We start from the raw sequence: 20,612 nt of genomic DNA, 5'->3' as shown, positions 1-20,612 counted from the left end.
ACCCTAAATGGCCAATCAAGTGACCATAGTAAAAGTCTTGTGCCACAGTTTCAGGGTGAGGGGATTGGGGATGGGGTAAGCAGGGGAGCACAGTATGTACAGGCAATAAGACAATACGATTATGTATAAATAATACAAGAAATAAGTGTAGTAGTATGTAGTGTAAGGCAGCACACATGTAACATACTGAAGCATTACACATAAACACGCAGGTGGGTACAATGCAGAGCAGGTTAGATCAGGTTAGTGAGAGTTCAGTCACCTTATGGCCACCGAAGCAGGTGGAGCGTGTGATGAGACTCTGGTAGCGTTTACCAAAAAACAGAAGTGAAAACAGGGGATGAACTGGATGGCTGGCATCAGAGATGATGGATTCAGCCCTCCTTAGACATTGGGTTGAGTAGATCATTTGAAGATGTTGAAGTTTAGCCCTAATAATTGTATAACTTTCTGGGTTTCTTAGAAGAAAACAAAAGTGATCTTAGAAAACTTGAACTGTTATTTCTGATTTTGTCCCCCTGCATAACTTGTGTTGCTCTAGCAGTGGGCTGAAGGAGAATGGTGTCCAGATTACCCTGGTGCTTGTAATGTCTCCATGTGTTAGTCTAATTAGTCTGAATGGGAACGCATTAGTAAAGATGACCCAGTGCTGTCAACAGTGAACCAGTTTACTCAATCGTGGATCCAGATGCAGCTATCATTAACAGTGAATCACTGACATAAGTTATAATAGCCCCGTGACCCTGTAGTTAGGATATAGCAGGTTGGATTATGGGTGGATGGAAGTTATAATGGATACTCTGTGCAAGCCATTAACCCATATTCTGAACTTTTATTCACTCTTCTACTGAGGGCTGTGAAATACCAGTGCAAAGGGGAGAGCATCAGCATAGTAGGCATGATCCATAGTTCTTCTCTTTGGTATTATGCTGTGCCTTCTAGAAGCTTCCTGAGAAACGTGTAAACATTCTTGCTAACACTAATAATGTCAGCAAAATTCCACAAATTCTCATTTGTACTGTATGTCCGACATATGCCCTAGTATGCCAGTCTTTTTACCAGTTTCTTAATCTTACTCATTTGTGAGGTCAGTGCCCACCCACGCTGGTCAAAGCTTCCACAGCTAACCAAGATCTGAACCTACCAATGGCTAACACGATGATCTGCCCTCTAGTGGTGGCTGAGAGTATAACAGACATGCATATCCTGTAACTTGTATGTGTAACCTTGCTAATCACACATGTCGATTTGAATGCATAGTATAACACTATCTTTTTGTGGCATAGTAGTTTCTAAGTAAATCTGTATATACTGTATATTTACATGTGTATATAGTATAAAGCTTATTTCACAATAAATAATGTTTGTATAGCTCCTAAGTAACGCTTAATAAGAGTGCTGTTTTTTTTTTCTAACATATCTATTCTAATTGTAAGTGCCAATATAAAGGTTTTAATTGTGTCATGAGGTTTGTTACCTCAAAAAAAGGTAAAAAATACATCATTTACAGTTTATCAGCCGTTATGTTTATTTAGCAGCAAAGTGCTTAACCCGCCAGCTCTTACTCATCTCTGGTACTATTTTGGTACATTTTCTTTCACAGACAAGGAAGCATCCTGCAAAGAGAAAATTTTTGTTTTTGAATCTTGCAAGAACTTGGTGCAGGTTGCCCCGTCAGGCCGAGTACGTATTATTGACAGACTGGTGGCCTCTGAGAGTCTCAGAGGTACGACCACATGTCCTCTGATTAGTTCAAAATCTAACTTACTCTTCTGGGAATGGATTTTTCCTTGACTTTGCCAAACTGAAAATAATCCATTCAAAAACTGGGAGACTGTTTTCCTTCTTATGGCAACAAATGTTTTTGTTTTCTCACAACAAAACATTTGTTCTCCATCATTAACACGATTACCTTTCCCTTAAGCTTTGCAGTAATATGGAAAACCGACACCTTGATTTGAACTGTGGTAGTAGGCATTACCAAAATAAAAAAATAATAAAAAGAATAAAAGGTAAATGAAATAGAAAAGAATTTCAGTCACTTATGAAGCAATGCTGTGTCTGCCAATTTAAACATCTTCATACTATTCAATATTTTATTGGTAGCAGTCTTAGTAATAATAATAATAAGAAGAAGAAGAAGAATGTTTTTTATGTATATAGTTCCAGTCCCATGCTCAAAACGCTTAGCCCAAGTAGCATCAATGAAGTGCCACTGTATTTCATTATCATCAGAAAAACAATTTAGCAAAAAATGCGTTCATTTTTGCATAGTTTCGGACTAAATCAAACACAAAACAAGATCTTAAAAATAAAGCAATATCGGTTTTATTTTATAAAGTGATTACAGTAATTAAGTCTGTTTTACGTTTTTAGGAACTTTTTTTCTGCCTATTGATTTCACAATGCATTATTTTTATTTTTTATTTATTTAAAAAAGAAGGTGAACCTTTAATTAACAAAACTTAAAGAGAATCAAGTCGTTTTAAATGGTCAATCTCTGCCTTGCATGAAAGTTGCTGTCGTAATAAATACATTAAAATGGCCCATAAAGAGTGTCTAACTATAATGAACCATATATGGGTGATCTCAAAAACAAATGACATAAAGTGAGATAAATATAAGAATAACTAACCTATTATCTGTCCTTGATTATTGTTGTTATTACTAAGCAAGTACATTTATTTTAAAAAATGTGAGACTTTTATCCCGTTTATTTGTATTTATTAATATAAAGGTTTGTGAATGGTTTGCACTTAAGGAGGCATGAGTTAAGACTATAAACTGCAAACGATACAAACTATTCACTTATTTAGAATATTTATAATAAATTCCCATGCCCTCTAAAGTTGGTATTAAAGTGAAGAGGGTTTATATCAATGCTGATCCTCAGAATTTTTAAAGCAGATTTCTCAATTTATTATATTAAAAAGATCTTCTATAGTTAAAGTTTAAGGAGTTTTAGAGCAAAACAGGGATTCAGATTCCAGTATGTCAGAATTCCTTTATTTTTATTTGTTAAAGTTCTCGAACAGTATATCTTCGCTTACTCTTGTCTACGAAAATGGACCTGGTTTATCAAATAAATCAGCTTCCCAGATGAACTGAGCATCAACAGGAATATTTTAATAATCAGTAGCGCCTGATATTGATTTGAATGGATATATATGATTTTCAGGTGACCATTTCCAATTCATCTTTTGTCTTTCGGAAATATTATTTACCAGTAACGGCGCACTGCACGATAATGTTCAGTGAATACATTTGACTTGAGCATTCCTAGTTTTCATGCTCTTTCTCTGTACGTTTAGCATTCGTTTGCTCAGAGGTTGATGCGCTTGCTGCTTCTCCACCCTAGTGACCTGCTTCTTCTCCTCTTTCGTCAGCATCTTTTCGCATTAAAACTGATTAAGTCAGTGTTTGTGTTGTGATTACTTAGTACATTTTCCTTCATTTTTTTACTTAAGCTGGCACTTAAGTCTTCAATCGACCTCAAGAATGATTTAAGAGGTATGGGAAGTGAAGGCGACGGTTGTAGGGATGAGAACACGCCCGTATGCATGCACCGCACAGCCGACCTGCTGGCCGGTGCTGAGAGTTGATTCTACAATAAAATAAAATAAAAATAAAAAGAGGAATAAGCTTGGAGGTCAATCATCACCCCGAAAGCGGACAGTAGACATCACATAGTATATGTGTACCAAATTTCAGGTCAATAGGTCAAACTGTTTGCAAGCTACAGGTAATTTAAAATTCTGGACAGACAAACGAACAGCCAGGGTAGCATATTATACATAACGATTATTTTTGGATAAGTGTGGCTAAGTGTGGCCATAAAATAAACTTCCTTCAATCAGTGTGCTCTATATTTTGCCTCAGTCTTCTCTGTCAGTTAGGTGCCATTACTTGCTTCCTCCGAATTTTGTCTGATCTCTTCATATCATGTATTACAATGTCATTCTACCCTATGATATACTCCAGTTTTTATAAAAAAAAATGTAAATCAAGAGAAAGCAGTAATATTAAATGACTTGACATTTCTAATTCCTTTCATGAAACAAAAATTAATGTGGTTGCTTGTTTTAGTTGGTAATGGATTTCCATCTCTACATACCCGATAGGGTGTAAACCTTTAACTGAAATATTAGTAGAATTTGAGAAGAAGAAAGTGTCCATATGCACGTCAAAATTTTCCATACCACACTGTAAAATAGTAATTGTTTTATAACCCAAACTGCATATCGCTAAGATGTTTATGCCATATAACTAAATGAGGATAACAGCAATTCATCATCTCTCTTAAACTATTGTTACATCATTGTCCAAATTAGCCAGGAGGTCATGTTCCTCTTTCTGCTTCCATACTCTATAAGATGCACTGTAGGCATGCAAACTAACCTGGCACTGGACTTTCATTTCCAAGCATGCTGAAAGGACAGAATTCATGAATGACATGCCAATGGAGTAAGCTCAGATGAAGAGCAGGTTACCAGTGCTGGTGTAAAACCTAGCCAGCTTACAATGATTTCTGATTTTGTTGCATCTAAATGTCTACTTCAGTTATTTGCCTTTTTTAATCTCCTTCGGTGGCTGCTTTAAACAGGGCATGTTTACTTTTGCTACCCTTAGCCTTACTTCTGACCTTGCCAAACCTTTCTTAGATGACTACTTTGCTATAAAACCAATCTACTGTAACTGCTTCTTGTTGTGATGGAAAGCTAACTCTATTGTAGCTCTCTCACTGTGTTTTCTAAAAAAAATATAATCTTTTTGCTTCTTCTGTGTTTTGAATTGTCCAGATTTATTACAGCAAGCATTTTTCACGAAAAAAAATTCTTTACATGATCTGCAATTAAAAAAGTGAAATTTATTAAACTGAGCTTAACATGATCTTGTATTCATGACAACTGTATTGTTTTCTACCAGGTAGTCATGAAGCACGGTAGTATCTTTGTTACTTATGAAAGAACATGAATTCTTGGATAAGCTAATTGTTGCAATGTATAATATTAAAGAAAAGGCTTAAAATCTCTAGCATATCAGTAGATCTTAAGGTAAAGTAGAACAAAAATATATACTGGGATGAAAAAGATTTCCGGGATTTCAAAGTGTAATATCTCTTTACATACAAAACATAAGTCGGTTGTTTTTTATGCAACATTTGGATTATTACTCAAACTTGAACGTCTTACCTCGGCACAGCACCAGCATTATGAGTTCCTGTCTTAGTGTTTCAAACAACCAAATGATAGTTTATTTCTGCTCAAGTGTGGTGCATCACTTCTTTAGTACATACGTTTACTCTCTAAGTTGATCCACCTTACTAATTTGGTGTTTTTCTACCAGTGTGAGGGCTACCCAGGTGTGCCGTGGAAATACTAGTGTAGCACACCTGTGTCTGAACCTGAGAGGGACAAGGTCCTCAAGTGTTCAAAACCAGTCTGAAGAGGACAGGGCTACGTGGAAATGCTGGCATAAAAGCAGCTCTGCAATTGTTACGTTGCAGACACAGCACTTTCAGATGCATCTTCTGGTTGGTAGAGTCTGTCTGCCTGGGTGTGTGGTCACCAGCGAGTCTCACAGGGCCGGTGGATAGTGGGCATACAAGATGTCTCTGAGGCAGACAGGTGCAGGCAAAGGGATGAAGCATCTGGGACATGCCTTCAAAGTGCTCACTAAGTGCCGTGTAGTTCTCAGGTAGTCCTTCTCCTTCAGACAGCTGAGGACGTGTATGAGATGTAATGTTTTTGTGGTTAGTAGAATAGTGGTGTGCCTTGCAATGTTTTTAATAACAAAAAGTGTGCCACCACAGCAAAAAACACTGCAGCTATAAATTATTTTATACTATTATAATACTAATAATAGTATAATATCTATAATACTAATTATTTTTACACACCCAGGCTTTAAACAATTTAAGATCCTATTTTAGGAGTGTTTGAAGGCTAGGCTATTGGTCCATTTCTTTCAGTAGAATAGATCAGTTAGATCTTCTAAAGTGAAATATGAAGGGGTGCTGACTTGATGAAAATTAAGTTATTTTTTTTTCCTTTGTTTTTCCTCTTTCTGTTTTATTAAGACTATTTTGTAATACAAGCAAGATAAAGAAATCAGCTGTGCAATGGCTTATTTATGTGGCTGGTAATTATTAGTCTTTGGTGGATTCTCATGTACTAAATCCCATCTTGTGGTATAGGCAATCAAGACACCTACACAATCCTTTATAGCAGACCTTCATTTTATTTCAAGATGAAGAATTAAGTCAGTAATTCTGGTGACCAAACAAATGAGATCACAAGTTCAAGAGGCTGAAATGAGTTTTCTGTACAAGAAGGACATAGACTTCTCTGCTTCAGGGGAAGCTAATTGAAGTGGTTTAGACATGTAGTTAGGACCCCCAGGTGCCTCTTGTGATAAATGTAGCAGGCTCAGCCAACCTAGAGAAGACAGAAGGGCAAACCTTAGACATGTTGGAGGAATTATATCTCTCTGAGAATTCCCCAGCACGACTTGTTGATGCTGTGGCCCTCACAGGGAAAAGCAGAATGAATATAATGATTTATATATGGACAGTTGCAAAGGTTAGATAGATAGATAGATAGATAGATAGATAGATAGATAGATAGATAGATAGATAGATAGATAGATAGATAGATAGATAGATAGATAGATAGATAGATACCGTGTTTATACTTGCGTATAAGTCAGGTCTTGAAACCTGAAAAATTGATCATAATATCAGACCCCGACTTATACGCCCATTCAAAAATGCGACATTTAATCTTCTTGCTTCCTCCAGTCTCACACCAGATTCTCAAACACACTGAATTTTGTTGTAGCAGCGCAGTTACCAATTTCATTCGCTACTTCAATGACTTTTAATTTAAAACCAGCTTCATATTTTCTTCTGATCGAACACTGCATTGTAGATAAGTGATGCTTTTATGATAAAGGTAAAGGTATGAGAGTGTGAGATACAAAAAACACACAACAGTGCAATCGTCGCTTCGGAATAGTTTGGGTATTACCGTGTGGTCACGTAGGCACAATACATAGAAAAAAAAGGGCCGTGTGCTACATGGTTACTCTCTCAGGTGGGCGTTAGCATATCATAATCTCTTGGACTAATAGCGTGAGCTTTCCGCATTTGACTTATACGACCAACATTATAAAATACCAGAAATTATACTGTAAAATCAAGCTCAGACTTATCCGTGGGAGAACTTAAACACGACTATCTGCAGCTATAGATGTATTGTACCATTACTGGCCTGAATCTTAGGCACAATAACTTAAAAATTTTACATGATTCTTTTAAGTTTTACTTCTGAACACATGAGTTCTGACATCATCCACAATATCAGCATATGTTTGAGAACATTGTGTAAGACTTAAAGCTTATAATATGAATAATACAGCATCCAATGTCACTGTGATACAGAGGTTACAAGATTTTCTGTCAATTGTCACATATATTGAGTTTTTCAATATAATGAACATTGAAATCCCGGAATTCTTTTTTTGAATACCGAGTGTAATATCAATGACTGTAAACTATGAAGTATGAATGGATACAAGTGTTAGCCTCTCTTTATTCCATAGTATCCTTTTCTTGACAAAAAACACTAGCTTTTTTTACTTCTTTGTTTTTTTTTTGGTTAGGAAATTAATCATTTTAAGTTGGCATGTTGTAAATCTCTTGCACTATCCACAGACAAGGATGAATGTTCCAAGGATAATGGTGGCTGCCTTCATGAATGCATCAACACTCTAGGAAGTTATGTGTGTCAGTGCCGCCATGGATTTGTGCTACATGAAAACAAGCATGACTGTAAAGAAGGTACGTGAATGTCTTTTATGAGTGTATGATGATAATTGAGCTGGGTATGTAAATACTCATTGTTTATTTGATGTGATATACATTGTTGCATAACACATTTTTTCTTTTTTATTAGTTCTTTTTGATGCCAAAACTATATACCACTAAATAATTGTGAAAGTGTTAGTTAACAACAATGAAACATTGTTTTTTATGTTATTAATAGTAAATATAATATCACCAACTAACCTTTAGGCAAAGTTATCCAAATATATCATCACATTTGGAAAAGTTTCCACTTCAACTACACATCTCAGTAGTTTTTTCTAGTTTGCCACAACTCTTTGTGTTAAGAAACGATTCCTGGTTTTAAATGCACATCCCCTTAATCTCCATCTGTGTCTTTGAATACATGAAATGCCATTTAATCGACTGGATGCTGCACACACGACCAATTTGTAAAAAGTGCCTCATTTGGAGATCTCTCGTGTTCTTGATCTATTCTGGTAACTTTACTGACCCCTAACGAGAGCAGCTGAAAGAAGAAGAAGAACTCTGGGGGCTTCAAGGTTCCTGATTTATTTTTGTGGGAGGGATATGAGATAATCTGTCCTCTTAAAAATGCCTTCAGAGTTTCCCAGAGTATTCCTTCAGAGATCTCTGAGGATGTATTTGTCTAATAAATTCTGTATAGTTATCATCAGCTAATAACAGGGTGTTAAGAGGCCACCTGCAAGATGAGTATGTGGGGCATAGTGATTTGAGCTCCATGATCAGAGAGGCATGGTTGGAGATAACAAAAGTGTCATACTTTCAAGATTTGATCGTGGGCAAAAAATTGTTACCTATAAAAAAATAATCAGTTCTTGAGTAACAGTGATGTACTGGTTAGAAGAAGCAATATGCTCTTGGGTAGGGGTTTAGAAATCTCCATGGGTCTTTAGTTCCTAAAGTCCTGTTTTTTCTTTGTCATCCTTGGGTATTGAGTATTACTTGATGTTGTAGCAGATAGAGGCGTGGTCCACCTCTAACACCCTCAGGTACCACTCTGAACACCAGGTGAAAGTATAATAACTATTCTTTTTATTATTATACAGTGCACCCTCCACTCTATACTCATAAATTACAAATAAATCCAACACAGCAACACTATTCTCTTTCCTCCTTGCCCAGTCACTCTTTTTATTATTATACAGTGCGCCCAGTCAGTCATCATACCACGCTCCACTGTCGGGTTCACAGCGCTTTGACACTCGCCGTTTATTAATAGCGGGGCCAGATCGCACTGTATCCCCTTATGATATACGGCACAGATTTCACTCACCTGCACCGCCAAATCACTCGAGACCGGGGCTTCTCGGCCTAATCGCTGCAGGTATTCCAATAGTCCTCTCAGCGGCGCCTCGGCTGTAGCTCCCAACTCCTCCACACGAGCCTTCAGTTCCTTCACTCCCTGGAAGAAAGCATACACGGGCTCGAGGTATTTTTTGAGCTCCCGTAAGTCCACAAAGTTAGTTATTTCGGCTGGGGGTAAGTCCGCTTCCGCATTTGTTTCACCTACTGGCCGGGAGCCAATGAGCACGTCCGCTCCTGACACGTGCTCTGCTGGGCTTCGCGGAGGCTTCTGGGACATGGAATCCGAAGAGGAACGGGTAGCCTGCAGTGGCGGACTGCAATCTGCCTCTTTTAATTTGTCAGCAGATTGTTCAGTCACTTCCCGCTCCTCTTTATTTCTTTTAAATTGTGGCGCTGCTTCGCTCGGCGTCCCCTTCTCTTTCAGGAAGCTCGGATCCGTCGGGGAACTACTGACCTCACTGAAGGATCCTTTCTGACCGTCTTCGCGCGAGGTCACATTGTGGCTTTCGCCATATGGGCTTCCCTTCTGCGGACTCCTAGACTGGCCCGGCTTCTTCTTGTCGTGGCCATCTTGCCTAGGTCTGAGGCAGGTGTGCTCTTTGTCCGCTTTGTGCAGACAGGCCTCTGCAAAACAACTCTCCCAGCACTTACCTCGGAACGTAGCTGATCCCGCTCCAACTCCCTGTAATAATCTTCGGGAGTCGCGATCCTACAACGTTCCGGCTGTCGCCCCGCTCAGATCTGCTCAGTTCTAAACTGTGCCCGGTCTTCCTCACCGCCTGTCAGGCAAGCCCACAGCGTAGATCCCGTCTTCTTCCCAGATTTCTTCCCCATCGCGGTCTGCTGTAGTTTACGGCTCACACTTGCAGCGCTCTTTGTCGTGGGTGGGGTTTTCAACTCCGTGGTTTCAAGAGGGACCTTCTTAGGGTTCTCTGCCACTACAAATTTTGTTTTAAATGCAGGTCCCCTGCTAACGGATGGCCAGTGAATCCTGCCGACTACGCCAGTGTAGCAGATAGAGGCATGGTCCACCTCTAACACTCTCAGGTACCACTCTGAACACCAGGTGAAAGTATAATAACTATTCTTTTTATTATTATACAGTGCACCCTCCACTCTACACTCATAAATTACAAATAAATCCAACACAGCAACACTATTCTCTTTCCTCCTCGCCCAGACACTTTGCCCTCCTACCTCCCAGCTCAGCTCACTGTCTGGGCCTTGCCACAATCCTTTTATACACCCTGACCCGGAGGTGTTCCTGTCCAATCAGTCCACAATTCCTTATTCCTTCCGGGTCAGGGCAAACAGTCCTTTTCTTCACCCCGAGCACGTCGTTTCTTCCCGTCACATGACTATGACGTACTCCCGGGTTATAGGGCACATGCGAGCCTATGAGCCCGCCTACAGCGACGCCTGGTGGCCCCCAAGGTATCCAGCAGGGCTGTGTAAAAACACTACAAAGTCCGTGATGCCCTGCTGGAACTCGGGGCCTGATCATTCTGTCGGGAGGGCTCCTCCTCGCGGCCTGGGGGTGAGGGCCGGAGTAACATGCCGGCAATCCACCACAATGTGAATAAAGTGAAGGGGACTAAATACTTAATAAATCCTCAGTGTATGCTGTATATACACCTATACCTAGCCTAACGCATACGGTTATATTGATATTAGGCACAGATGAACATTGCAATGCAAAGAAATATTTTATTTATTTAACTATTAGTGTTGTCAAATTTATTTCATTATGTTAAGTTTTTAGTGGTCCCCACCTTTTCAAACAGAAACTATAAATTCTGTGGCATATTACACTGATTTATTAGTTGGATATATCTATTGAATAAATATTATGGCATTTTGAATATGTTCACATTAGTTAGTCCATATCTTGCAAAATATGACATTCGTTTTTATTTTTTAATCTAAATTTTGATTTCTACTCTTCCTGACACTTTTAGAGTAATAGATTTTTAAACAAAATACAAATGGCAGTATAATACCCACCCTTTCACTTTCAGGTTTACAAAGGCAGCGCCAGGTATCAAGTAGGAACCAACCCCAGACATGGTACCTCTTTCGTAGTTTCTTCAGATAGAATGTGAAGTTTTATAGTTTACTTTGGGATCTTTATTGTTAATTAAAATCAAAAAGTAAGATACTGTTTTGATGAGTTGTAACAGATATTGCTTTCATCTTCAGTCATGTCTTCCTCTCCCTTCTAAACATTAGTTGTTTGAGGGTTTGTGTTCGGATTAGGAGATTAAGCAAACTTTACATGATTTTACTGTAAATTTAACTCAGTCTAAGCAATCACAACCTGGAATTTGAAAAATGCATGTTGTACGGCCAAATCAACATCTTCTTTGGGAGACACAAAAACCAAAGTGGGATTTGATGCATTGCATTGAAATTAGAAAATAAAGCTTAGGATCCCGCAATAATTTTAACTAGATAACAAATGAATTGAAAACACACAGGAACTGTAACTTAATTCCCATATTTTTTCTTGTCATCTGCTAGCTCTAGTTGTTACAACTGTCCATTCAGTCATCAGCGCTGTATCTAATTGGTAAATCCCCTTAACTTCTGGTGTTTAAACGTGTTGATGTAAGTGTTTCTGAGATGTGATCTGTCCCACACTCAGAATGTCTTTGGCCTAATTTGGGCTTTGCTTTGTCTTTTCTCATTGCTCTGAGATGGGTTGTGTACTACAGAAATTATTTCACCTTTCATGTGTTATTCAGGGGTGGCATGGTGGCAAAGTGGTAGTGCTGCTGCCTCGCTGTAAGGAGACCTGGGGTTGCTTCCCGGGTCCTCGCTGCGTGGTGTTTGCATGCTGGTACTCTGGTTTTCTCCCACAGTCCAAAGACATGCAGGTTAGGTGCATTGGTGGTCCTAAATTGTCCCTAGTGTGTGCTTGGTGTGTGGGTGTGTATGTGCCCTGCGGTGGGCTGGCACCCTGCTCGGGGATTTGTTCCTAGCTTCCCCTGTGCTGGCTGGCATTGGCTCCAGCAGACCCCCGTGACCCTGTGTAAGGATATAGCAGGTTGGGTGATGACTGACTGGCTGACCGTATTGTTCAGAAGACAACCTGATAGGATGCTCCATCCTAAAGTTTGCCCAGGAAACATGCTGAGGTTCAGACCAAGGCCACTCAAAGTAATATAACGATATGTATTTACCTCAAAACAAATTCATTTGAGTTGTCTTAGTGTAAGGCAGAGGGCAGAGGGCATTTCCTGAATGACATTAATTAAAGTAGCTGGTGTTCAGCGATGCAGCCTGCACAACAGGACGGTCTTAACAGCATTATAGGCCCCCGGGAAAAGCAGTGCACTGGGGCCCCTACCTACAGAACCACTCAGCAAGTCACAACATACATATATTAGCATAGGTCCCCTATGAACCTGGGGCCCCCAGGCAACTGCCCAGCGGGCCCATGCGTCATGATGGCCATGCTACCCAAAGGTCTCCAGGAAGCAGCACTGCACGAAGTCTAATAATTAAGTTTGAAAACTCATCCTAGAAAAAGTGGTGCACACGTTATTGCTGAATATCACTACAGTCACTTTCGAAGTACTCCCCTTGGGAAGCTATGCACCAACGTCATCGCCTAGCCCACCCTTCAAAGCAATTTTGGAACTCTTTTTCTGGAATGGCCATCAGAGCTGCCGTCGTATTATATGTCCTAAATGTCTTCCTTTAAATATTTCCTTCATCTCGGGTAAAGAAAAAAGTCATTGGGATCCAGAACAGGTGAGTAGGGAGGCTGTTCCAATATAGTTATTTGTTTACTGGCTAAAATCTCCCTCACAAATGGTGCCATGTGAGCTGGTGTTTGTTTGCAGCTCTAACGCAAGCTCACACATTCTCGAAATGGCACACAAGAACACGCAACAACAATAATGAATGCCACTCAGCAAGGCACTGCCACATATAGACATGAACACAGCTGTGAGACACTGATATACCAAAGTCATGAAACCTTCCCGAGCTGTTTGTACAGTGCGGCCAATGTAAGTGCAACATTCGCAAACTTAATTGTCAGACCTCAGATAGATAGATAGATAGATAGATAGATAGATAGATAGATAGATAGATAGATAGATAGATACCCATCCAAGTATGGTATCCCCATGGTCTGAACCTCTTAAAAGGGACACCACACAGAGAGCGTAATCTGCAGCAATAAATGTATTGGTATAACAGACAGACAATAACTTTGTATAATGTTAACGTTTACCCTCCCGGGTGGAACTGAAGAGTCGCATAGTGTGGCGGAGGAGCGATCTCCTCAGTCTGTGAGTGGAGCAGGATGGTGACAGCAGTCAGTCGCTGAAGCTGCTCCTCTGTCTGGAGATGATCCTGTTCAGTGGATGCAGTGGATTCTCCATGATTGACAGGAGCCTGCTCAGCGCCCGTCACTCTACCATGGATGCCAAACTGTTCAGCTCCATGCCTACAATAGAGCCTGCCTTACTCACCAGTTTGTCCAGGTGTGAGGCATCCTTCTTCTTTATGCTGCCTCCCCAGCACACCACTGCGTAGAAGAGGGTACTCGCCACAACCCGTCTGGTAGAACATCTGCAGCATCTTATTGCAGATGATGAAGGACACCAACCTTCTAAGGAAGTATAGTCGGCTCTGACCTTTCTTACACAGAGCATCAGTATTGGTAGTCCAGTCCAATTTATCATCCAGCAGCACTCCCAGGTATTTATAGGTCTGCACCCTCTGCACACAGTCGCCTCTGATGATCACGGGGTCCATAAGGGTCCTGGGCCTCCTAAAATCCACCACTAGTTCCTTGGTCTGAGTCACACCATTTAACAAAGTCTTTAATTAGCTTCTTGTACTCCTCCTCCTGCCCACTCCTGATGCAGCCCACGATAGCAGTGTCGTCAGCAACTTTTGTAGGTGGCAGGACTCCGAGTTGTATTGGAAGTCTGATGTATATAGGCTGAACAGCTCCTGTGCTGCTGACCACAAAGTCAGACCTGCAGTTCCCAAGATGCACATACTGGGGTCTGTCTGTAAGATAGTCCACGATCCATGCCACCAGCTATAAATCTACTCCCATCTCTGTCAGCTTGTCCCTAAGGAGCAGAGGTTGGATGGTGTTGAAGGCGCTACAGAGGTTTAGGTGTTTGCTTTTTTGGTGTACCTTTATACTCTGGTCTTTCTTTACTCATTAGGCAACTCCAATATCCATGTCTGAGCTAACTATAAAGTAAATTAACTCTGTTTTGTTGATAACCAGTGTAATCTTTGCTACATCAGTTTGCTTAACTGTTAATATCTGTCAATATTTTTTTGTCTTAAATGTCTACTGTATATACTTAATCTTTGGAAATTATGAAAACTTCAATTTGCAGTCTTCAAAATATCTAACACTATTCAAATAATGAATAACACTTATTAGGAAATATAATTAATTATATATTTATCTATTTTTAATACTGAACTGAAGAATAAAGGAAAGATTACAAAATCATGCAGCAAATATAAACCTTCTGTAGCAGTTCATATAGTGCCTCTTTATAGACGAACAAGAAATATACAGTCTTATCTTCTTTCCACAGCTGAATGTGAACATAAAGTGCATAGTTCAAGTGGAATGATTACCAGTCCCAACTGGCCAGACAAGTATCCAAGCCGAAAAGAATGCACGTGGGAAATCACGGCTACGCCTGGGCATCGAGTTAAATTAGTGAGTATTTATGCATGATCAAATGATGGGATTTATCAGCCAAACAAATAATTGTTTATTGCACATGTAATATACGGTATGCCAGACGTTGGGAGTTCCTCACCAAGCAGTAAGTCAAAACATGGCTCGGATTGTTGCACCTTTTAAGCAGAGTCATGTCAACAGTTTATCTATCTAGAAAAGTTCATTCCGATTCAGTCCTTTTTTTGTGTGGCACACTTCAGTGACTTACAGGCTCCGAGTGTCTCCGCACACAGTACAGGGCAAATGAGACTGGACTGACTGCTTGACTGTACTCTGGTGTCCACTGAATATCATCTAGTTTCAAAAAAGAAATGATAATACTATAGAAGGGAAAAGTGTCTTTTTATCTAAGAGGGGAATGCAAGCACTTCTTTCCTGTTTAACTGAACCTTTAATGACTTGAAACATTTTTGAACTTTTAGAGTAAAACGTGGACTGCCAAACATTTCAGCATGAAATGCAATGGTAACACTTTAGCTTAAATACTGCAAAAATACCTGCATTACTCCTATACTTTGATGTAAGATAACCTTAACAAAGGCGTCTTTTAGTCTTAATATCATTTAGAAAGCATCAGTAAAGTGGTTATATGGTGCTATGTGCTTGTGAGACATGGACGCTATACAGTGACCCAAGATGAAGACTTTTAAGCTCTTCGGAGAGCCCTTGGGTACTGCTGGTTTGACTTTGTGTTGAGGTGTCCTAAATGAGGTGCAGTACCTGCATTGTGAGGGAGCATCATTTACAGCACTACGGCCATGTGTCGCCATTCCCCGAGGGTGATCCAGCTCACAGGATCCTCAGTGTTGAGGACTCGAGCAGCTGGACCAGGCCAAGGTGACGCCCATGTAACACCTGGCTGCGGCAAATAGAGGGTCATCTCCGTAGGGTGGGACAGGACCGTGTGTCTGCCTGGGGTGTTGCCAACCAGGATCCCGAGCTGTTTCATCATGTGAATGAATGAAACTCCCGCTCTGATTGGTTGAGTCTCCTCTTTCAGCCAATAACAGGCCATGTAAGAAATCATCTGGGTACTGTAACGCGAAACTCTTTGTCTACCGTAGTGACTGCTGAAAACCGTATGCTTTGTTATGAATTGGCTGCAAAGTACACTACAGGTAGGATCTACTTATTGAATTTTTCCGTGATATAGCGGGGGTGTGATAGCTGAACCGCGATACAGCGGGAGATCACTGTATGTCTTGCCTTAGAAAGACAGACAGACCAGAGATCAGGACGTGCTGATCCCTTGTTAACAACTTGTTAAAAATCTTGTTCCTTTTGTCTGAAATTCTTTCATATTCAGCATTTTCATAATGGCATCAAAGACACTCCTCCATTGTTCTCAAAATCTGACATTACCACATTGATTAATGTTGTCACCTAAATCAGATTTTATCATCCTACATGTGGTATGCTGTACTTTTGTTTTCCCATTTTCTTCTTTACGTGTTCTAACAAAATGTTTGGTTAGCCATGCAGTGATTTTCTGAACAAGTGGTATGAGTTTATAGACATTTCCTATTTTGGTGGAAATATGTCTTGGCTTAGAAAGACAGACTGACCAGAGATCAGGATGTGCTGACCCCTTGTTAACAACTGGTTGTTATAGACAACATATAAGAAATAAAAGTCAAATTTGCTATTTAATTGGCTATTAAACTTGCAGCATGTAGAGGACCTTCAGAACATTAGAACAACCTAAAGAAGAGCAGGCCATTCAGCCCAACAAAGCTTGCCACTCCTATCCACTTAATTCTTCCAAAATAACATCAAATCGAGTCAGAAGGAGGATTTGCAAGATTTGAGTGTTGTGTGAAGTTCTTACTTCACTGCTTAAGCAGACTCCACACAAGATAGCCCCATTTCACTACTACATATCTACTGCAGTTCCCAAATAAAGAAAAAGAATGAAATGTATACAGATAAAATAAAACAATCGGCCGCTCACAATTGGAATTTCACAATATAATTGAAGCCTAAGCCGTTATGAATTGTCTCTGAATGAGACATTTGTAGTTTTGAAAACTAGCAGCATTTTAGGGACCTTGGAAAGTTATTAAAAGGCCCTTTCATCTAGAAGAATTTGGCCAAGACTTATGCTTAAAAGTACGCTTGATCTGTTAGTTATTAACCTGTCTATAAATTGTTGCTTATGGTATTGCATTAAATTATTTGTCTTTTGTTCTCTCACAAACATTGGCTTATGAATACAGCATGGCACTCAATGAGGTGATGGAATGTACACAGTTTTCCTACGAACTCATTGTTACAGAGCATAAACAGCACATGTCCTTGCATGCTGGAAGGGCAAGACTGTTATTTAAAAAAGCTATTACTGGAAAACATAGCATATGTGTTTATAAAATAATCAGCTATCTTTGGGTGAATCCTTCTCGCATTTAATCCTGAGAGTCTGGATTAAGCCCACAAGTACTCAGCATCTGGAATTAAAATACTGCATATACTGTCTTGCAACCCCAACAAACAAAATTATTTGTAATAGCTTCTTGATCAAAGCTCTACATATCAAAGAACTATAATAATCACATACAGTATAAGAATTCCACAAAGCAAAAAATAAAAAATAACATGATGACTTACACGTGTCGGAGAGCAGCATGCAAGGCATCAGGGTACTTTTAACAAATTCACATTCACAATTGTGGGTTTGCTGATGACATTGTGATCTTTAGCGAGAGTAGGGAGCAGGTTGAGGAGAACCTGCAGAGGTGGAGATCTGCTCTGGAGAGGAGAGGAATGAAGGACAGTAGGACCACCAAGACAGAATACATGTGTGTGAATGAGGCTGAGATCAGTGGAATGGTGAGGATGCAGGGAGTAGAGTTGGTGAAGGTGGATGAGTTTAAAATTTTGGGAAGTACAGTACAAAGTAATGGGGATTGTGGAAGAGAAGTGAAAAGAGAGTGCAGACAGGGTGGAATGGGTGGAGAACAGTGTCAGGAGTGATTTGTGACACCCGGATATTAGCAAGAGTGAAAGAGAAGGTCTACAGGATGGTAGTGAGACCAGCTATGTTATAAGGGTTGGAGACGGTGGCACCGACCAGAAAGCAGGAGACAGAGCTGGAGGTGGCAGAGTTAAAGATGTTAAGATTTACATTGGGTGTGATGAGGATGGACAGGATTAGAAATGAGGACATTAGAACGTCACCTCAGGTTGGACAGCTGGGAGACAAAGTCGGAGAGGCAAGATTGTGTTGGTTTGGACATGTGCAGAGGAGAGATGTTGAGTATATTGGGAGAAGGGTACTAAAGATAGAGTTGCCAGGCAAGAGGAAAAGAGGAAGGCCTAAGAGAAGGTTTATTGAAGTGGTGAGAGAAGACATGCAGGTGATGGGTGTAACAGAACAAGATGTAGAGAGCAGGAACAAATGGAAACAAGATGATCCACTGTGGAGACCCCTAACAGGAGCAGCCAAAAGAAGAAGAAAGATTAGGACAAGCAAGGTTTTGAAAAAAATCATCAACCTTTTGAATAGTTTGAACTGACCCAAAATTCAATCTCCGTTTACAGCAAAGCCATTTCTAGAACTCCCGCCACTACTACAAATAATAAGAAAATGCATCATGATGGCGCACCTGAAGCATTGATGCCCCATCCTTTTTGCTGCTGTGGTTCCTCCATCTCCAATGAACGCATTCTTTCAATGCTTTCATGATCTTCCTCCAATAGTTCAAAGAGAGAGAGAGAGAGAGAGAAGTTAGGAGCACGCGCTGATACAGTGCATTGCCACACCCACCACATGAAAGCCAACTCAGGATACAGATTAGGACCCGAGTGCAGCCATGCTCGTTCAGATGAAGTGGAACAGTCTGAGGTTTTTTATGGTGGCTGGAGTGCCAATTCTGCCACCAACCCCCAAGTTTCTCCCTGCAAGTTGGAGGGCCTACATGCAGGGACGGATGCAGATTAACATCATACCCAGGACGGAGCAATGGCAGGTTAAGGGCCTTGCTCAAGGGCCCAACAGAGCAGAGACTCTTTTGGCATTTTATGGGATTCAAACTATAGTTCTAAGACAACATTAAAATAATTTGGGATGAATGATCACAAGTGGCTACCTATTTTGAATTTTTTTTTTTTTTTAAGTTTTATTAATTTTATTGCAATAATTCCATACAAATCAACCAATCAATTTTTACAAAAAGTAAAATTGAGTTAAGAACATAAGAACAAGTCGACCCCCACCTCTCCATTTTGAATTTTATAATGTATATACTGTATGTATGACTATTTGGTGTTCATTTAGCTATTATGCCAAACGTGTTTCATCCCCATAACATAACATGTCAGGTACGAATCAATCCTGGATGTGATATCAGTCAGTTGTATGTAGATTGTATATGTCATTTTCTGTCCCACTTAATCCAAACCAGGGTTGCGTGGGGTTTCCAGAGCCTATCCCAGCTAGCATAGGGTGCAAGGAAGGATCAAACCCTGGATAAGGTGCCAGTCCATCACATATATAGATAATTATTCCAAACAAAAAGATTTTATAAATTGAATCAAATTATGAATGTACTGTATATTCTTCTTTTCTGCTTGCTTTCTGAAAATCTTGCTCCTTTTGTCGGAAATTCTTTCATTGTCAGCACTTCCATAATGGCATCAAAAGACACTCCTCCATGGTTCTCAAAAACTGACATTACCACATTGATTAATGTTGTCATCTAAATCAGGTTTTATTATACTACATGTGGTGTCCCATACTTATTTTTGTTTTCCCACCATTTTCTTCTTTATGTGTTCTAGCAAAATGTTGCCATGTTTGGTTAGCCATTCAGTGATTTTCTGAACGAGTGGTATGAAAGAGTTTATAGAAAATTCCTTCTTTGGTAGATATTTGTCTTGGCTTAGAAAGACACACTGACCAGAGATCAGGACGTGCTGACCCCTTGTTAACAAGTTGTTGTTATAGACAACTAATTAGAGTTGAAGGAAAATTTGCTATTTAATTAGTTATTAAATTTGCAGCTCGTGGAGGAGCTTCAGAATAATAGAACAATCTAGACAAGAGCAGGCCATTCATCCCAACAAACTTAATTCTACCAAAATAACATCAAGTCGAGTCAGAAGGAGGATTTGCGAGATTTGTGTGTTGTGTGCAGTTCTTACCTCACTGCTTAAGCAGAATCCACACAAGATACCCCCATTTCACTACTACCTGTCTACTGCAGTTCACAGCTAAAGAAAATGTTGAAATGTATAAGAATACAATAAAACAATCTCAGTCTCAATCTCCATTCCATTTGCACATCCCAAAATAAGTTTGTTTAAGGTTGGCTGAGTGTGAGAGCGGGATTAGTATCCTAGGATAGGCAACCCTAAAATTGTATTAATTGGGTTCAGTAAATGGAAGAATATGTGAACTTGCAAAATCTAACATATGTTGGATCACAAAACAGGCAATAGTCTCAACTTAAGGCAATCCTAAAGATATGAATGAGCACATAAAAGCCAACATTTTCATTTTCAACTGAATTTCTAATTAATTTTCATTTAGTGACTTCCATTTATTACTTATGAATGAAGTAAATAAATTTTTATTCAGAGTTGTACAGACCTCGTCACTGTTTTCAGTTATTTTCTGCTTACGTGCCACCAAATGTAACTGCCAGTGTATGCATCTGATAAGCTGCTGGCTCGGCAACAGAAAGTTCAGCAGAGCAGTAGAAGTCA

At 39.8% G+C, this 20,612-nt stretch overlaps 1 protein-coding gene across 4 annotated transcripts in view; it reads left to right on the top strand.

The window, feature by feature from the left end:
* Nucleotides 1–20,612, top strand: part of tll1 (tolloid-like 1) — a 322,342-nt gene that overhangs the window by 270,844 nt on the left and 30,886 nt on the right. For all 4 annotated transcript variants that reach the window (XM_039759616.1, XM_039759617.1, XM_039759620.1 and 1 more), the window contains 2 exons: nucleotides 7,715–7,840; nucleotides 14,758–14,885. In XM_039759616.1, coding sequence (XP_039615550.1) covers nucleotides 7,715–7,840; nucleotides 14,758–14,885 — 254 coding nt within the window. The remainder of the gene's footprint in view (nucleotides 1–7,714; nucleotides 7,841–14,757; nucleotides 14,886–20,612) is intronic.

This window comes from Polypterus senegalus, chromosome 7 (genome assembly GCF_016835505.1).
Source record: "Polypterus senegalus isolate Bchr_013 chromosome 7, ASM1683550v1, whole genome shotgun sequence".
In the NCBI taxonomy this organism is placed as follows: domain Eukaryota; kingdom Metazoa; phylum Chordata; class Cladistia; order Polypteriformes; family Polypteridae; genus Polypterus; species Polypterus senegalus.
The sequence above is the reverse complement of the archived record's forward strand: the minus strand, read 5'-3'. Positions and strand labels throughout refer to the sequence as shown.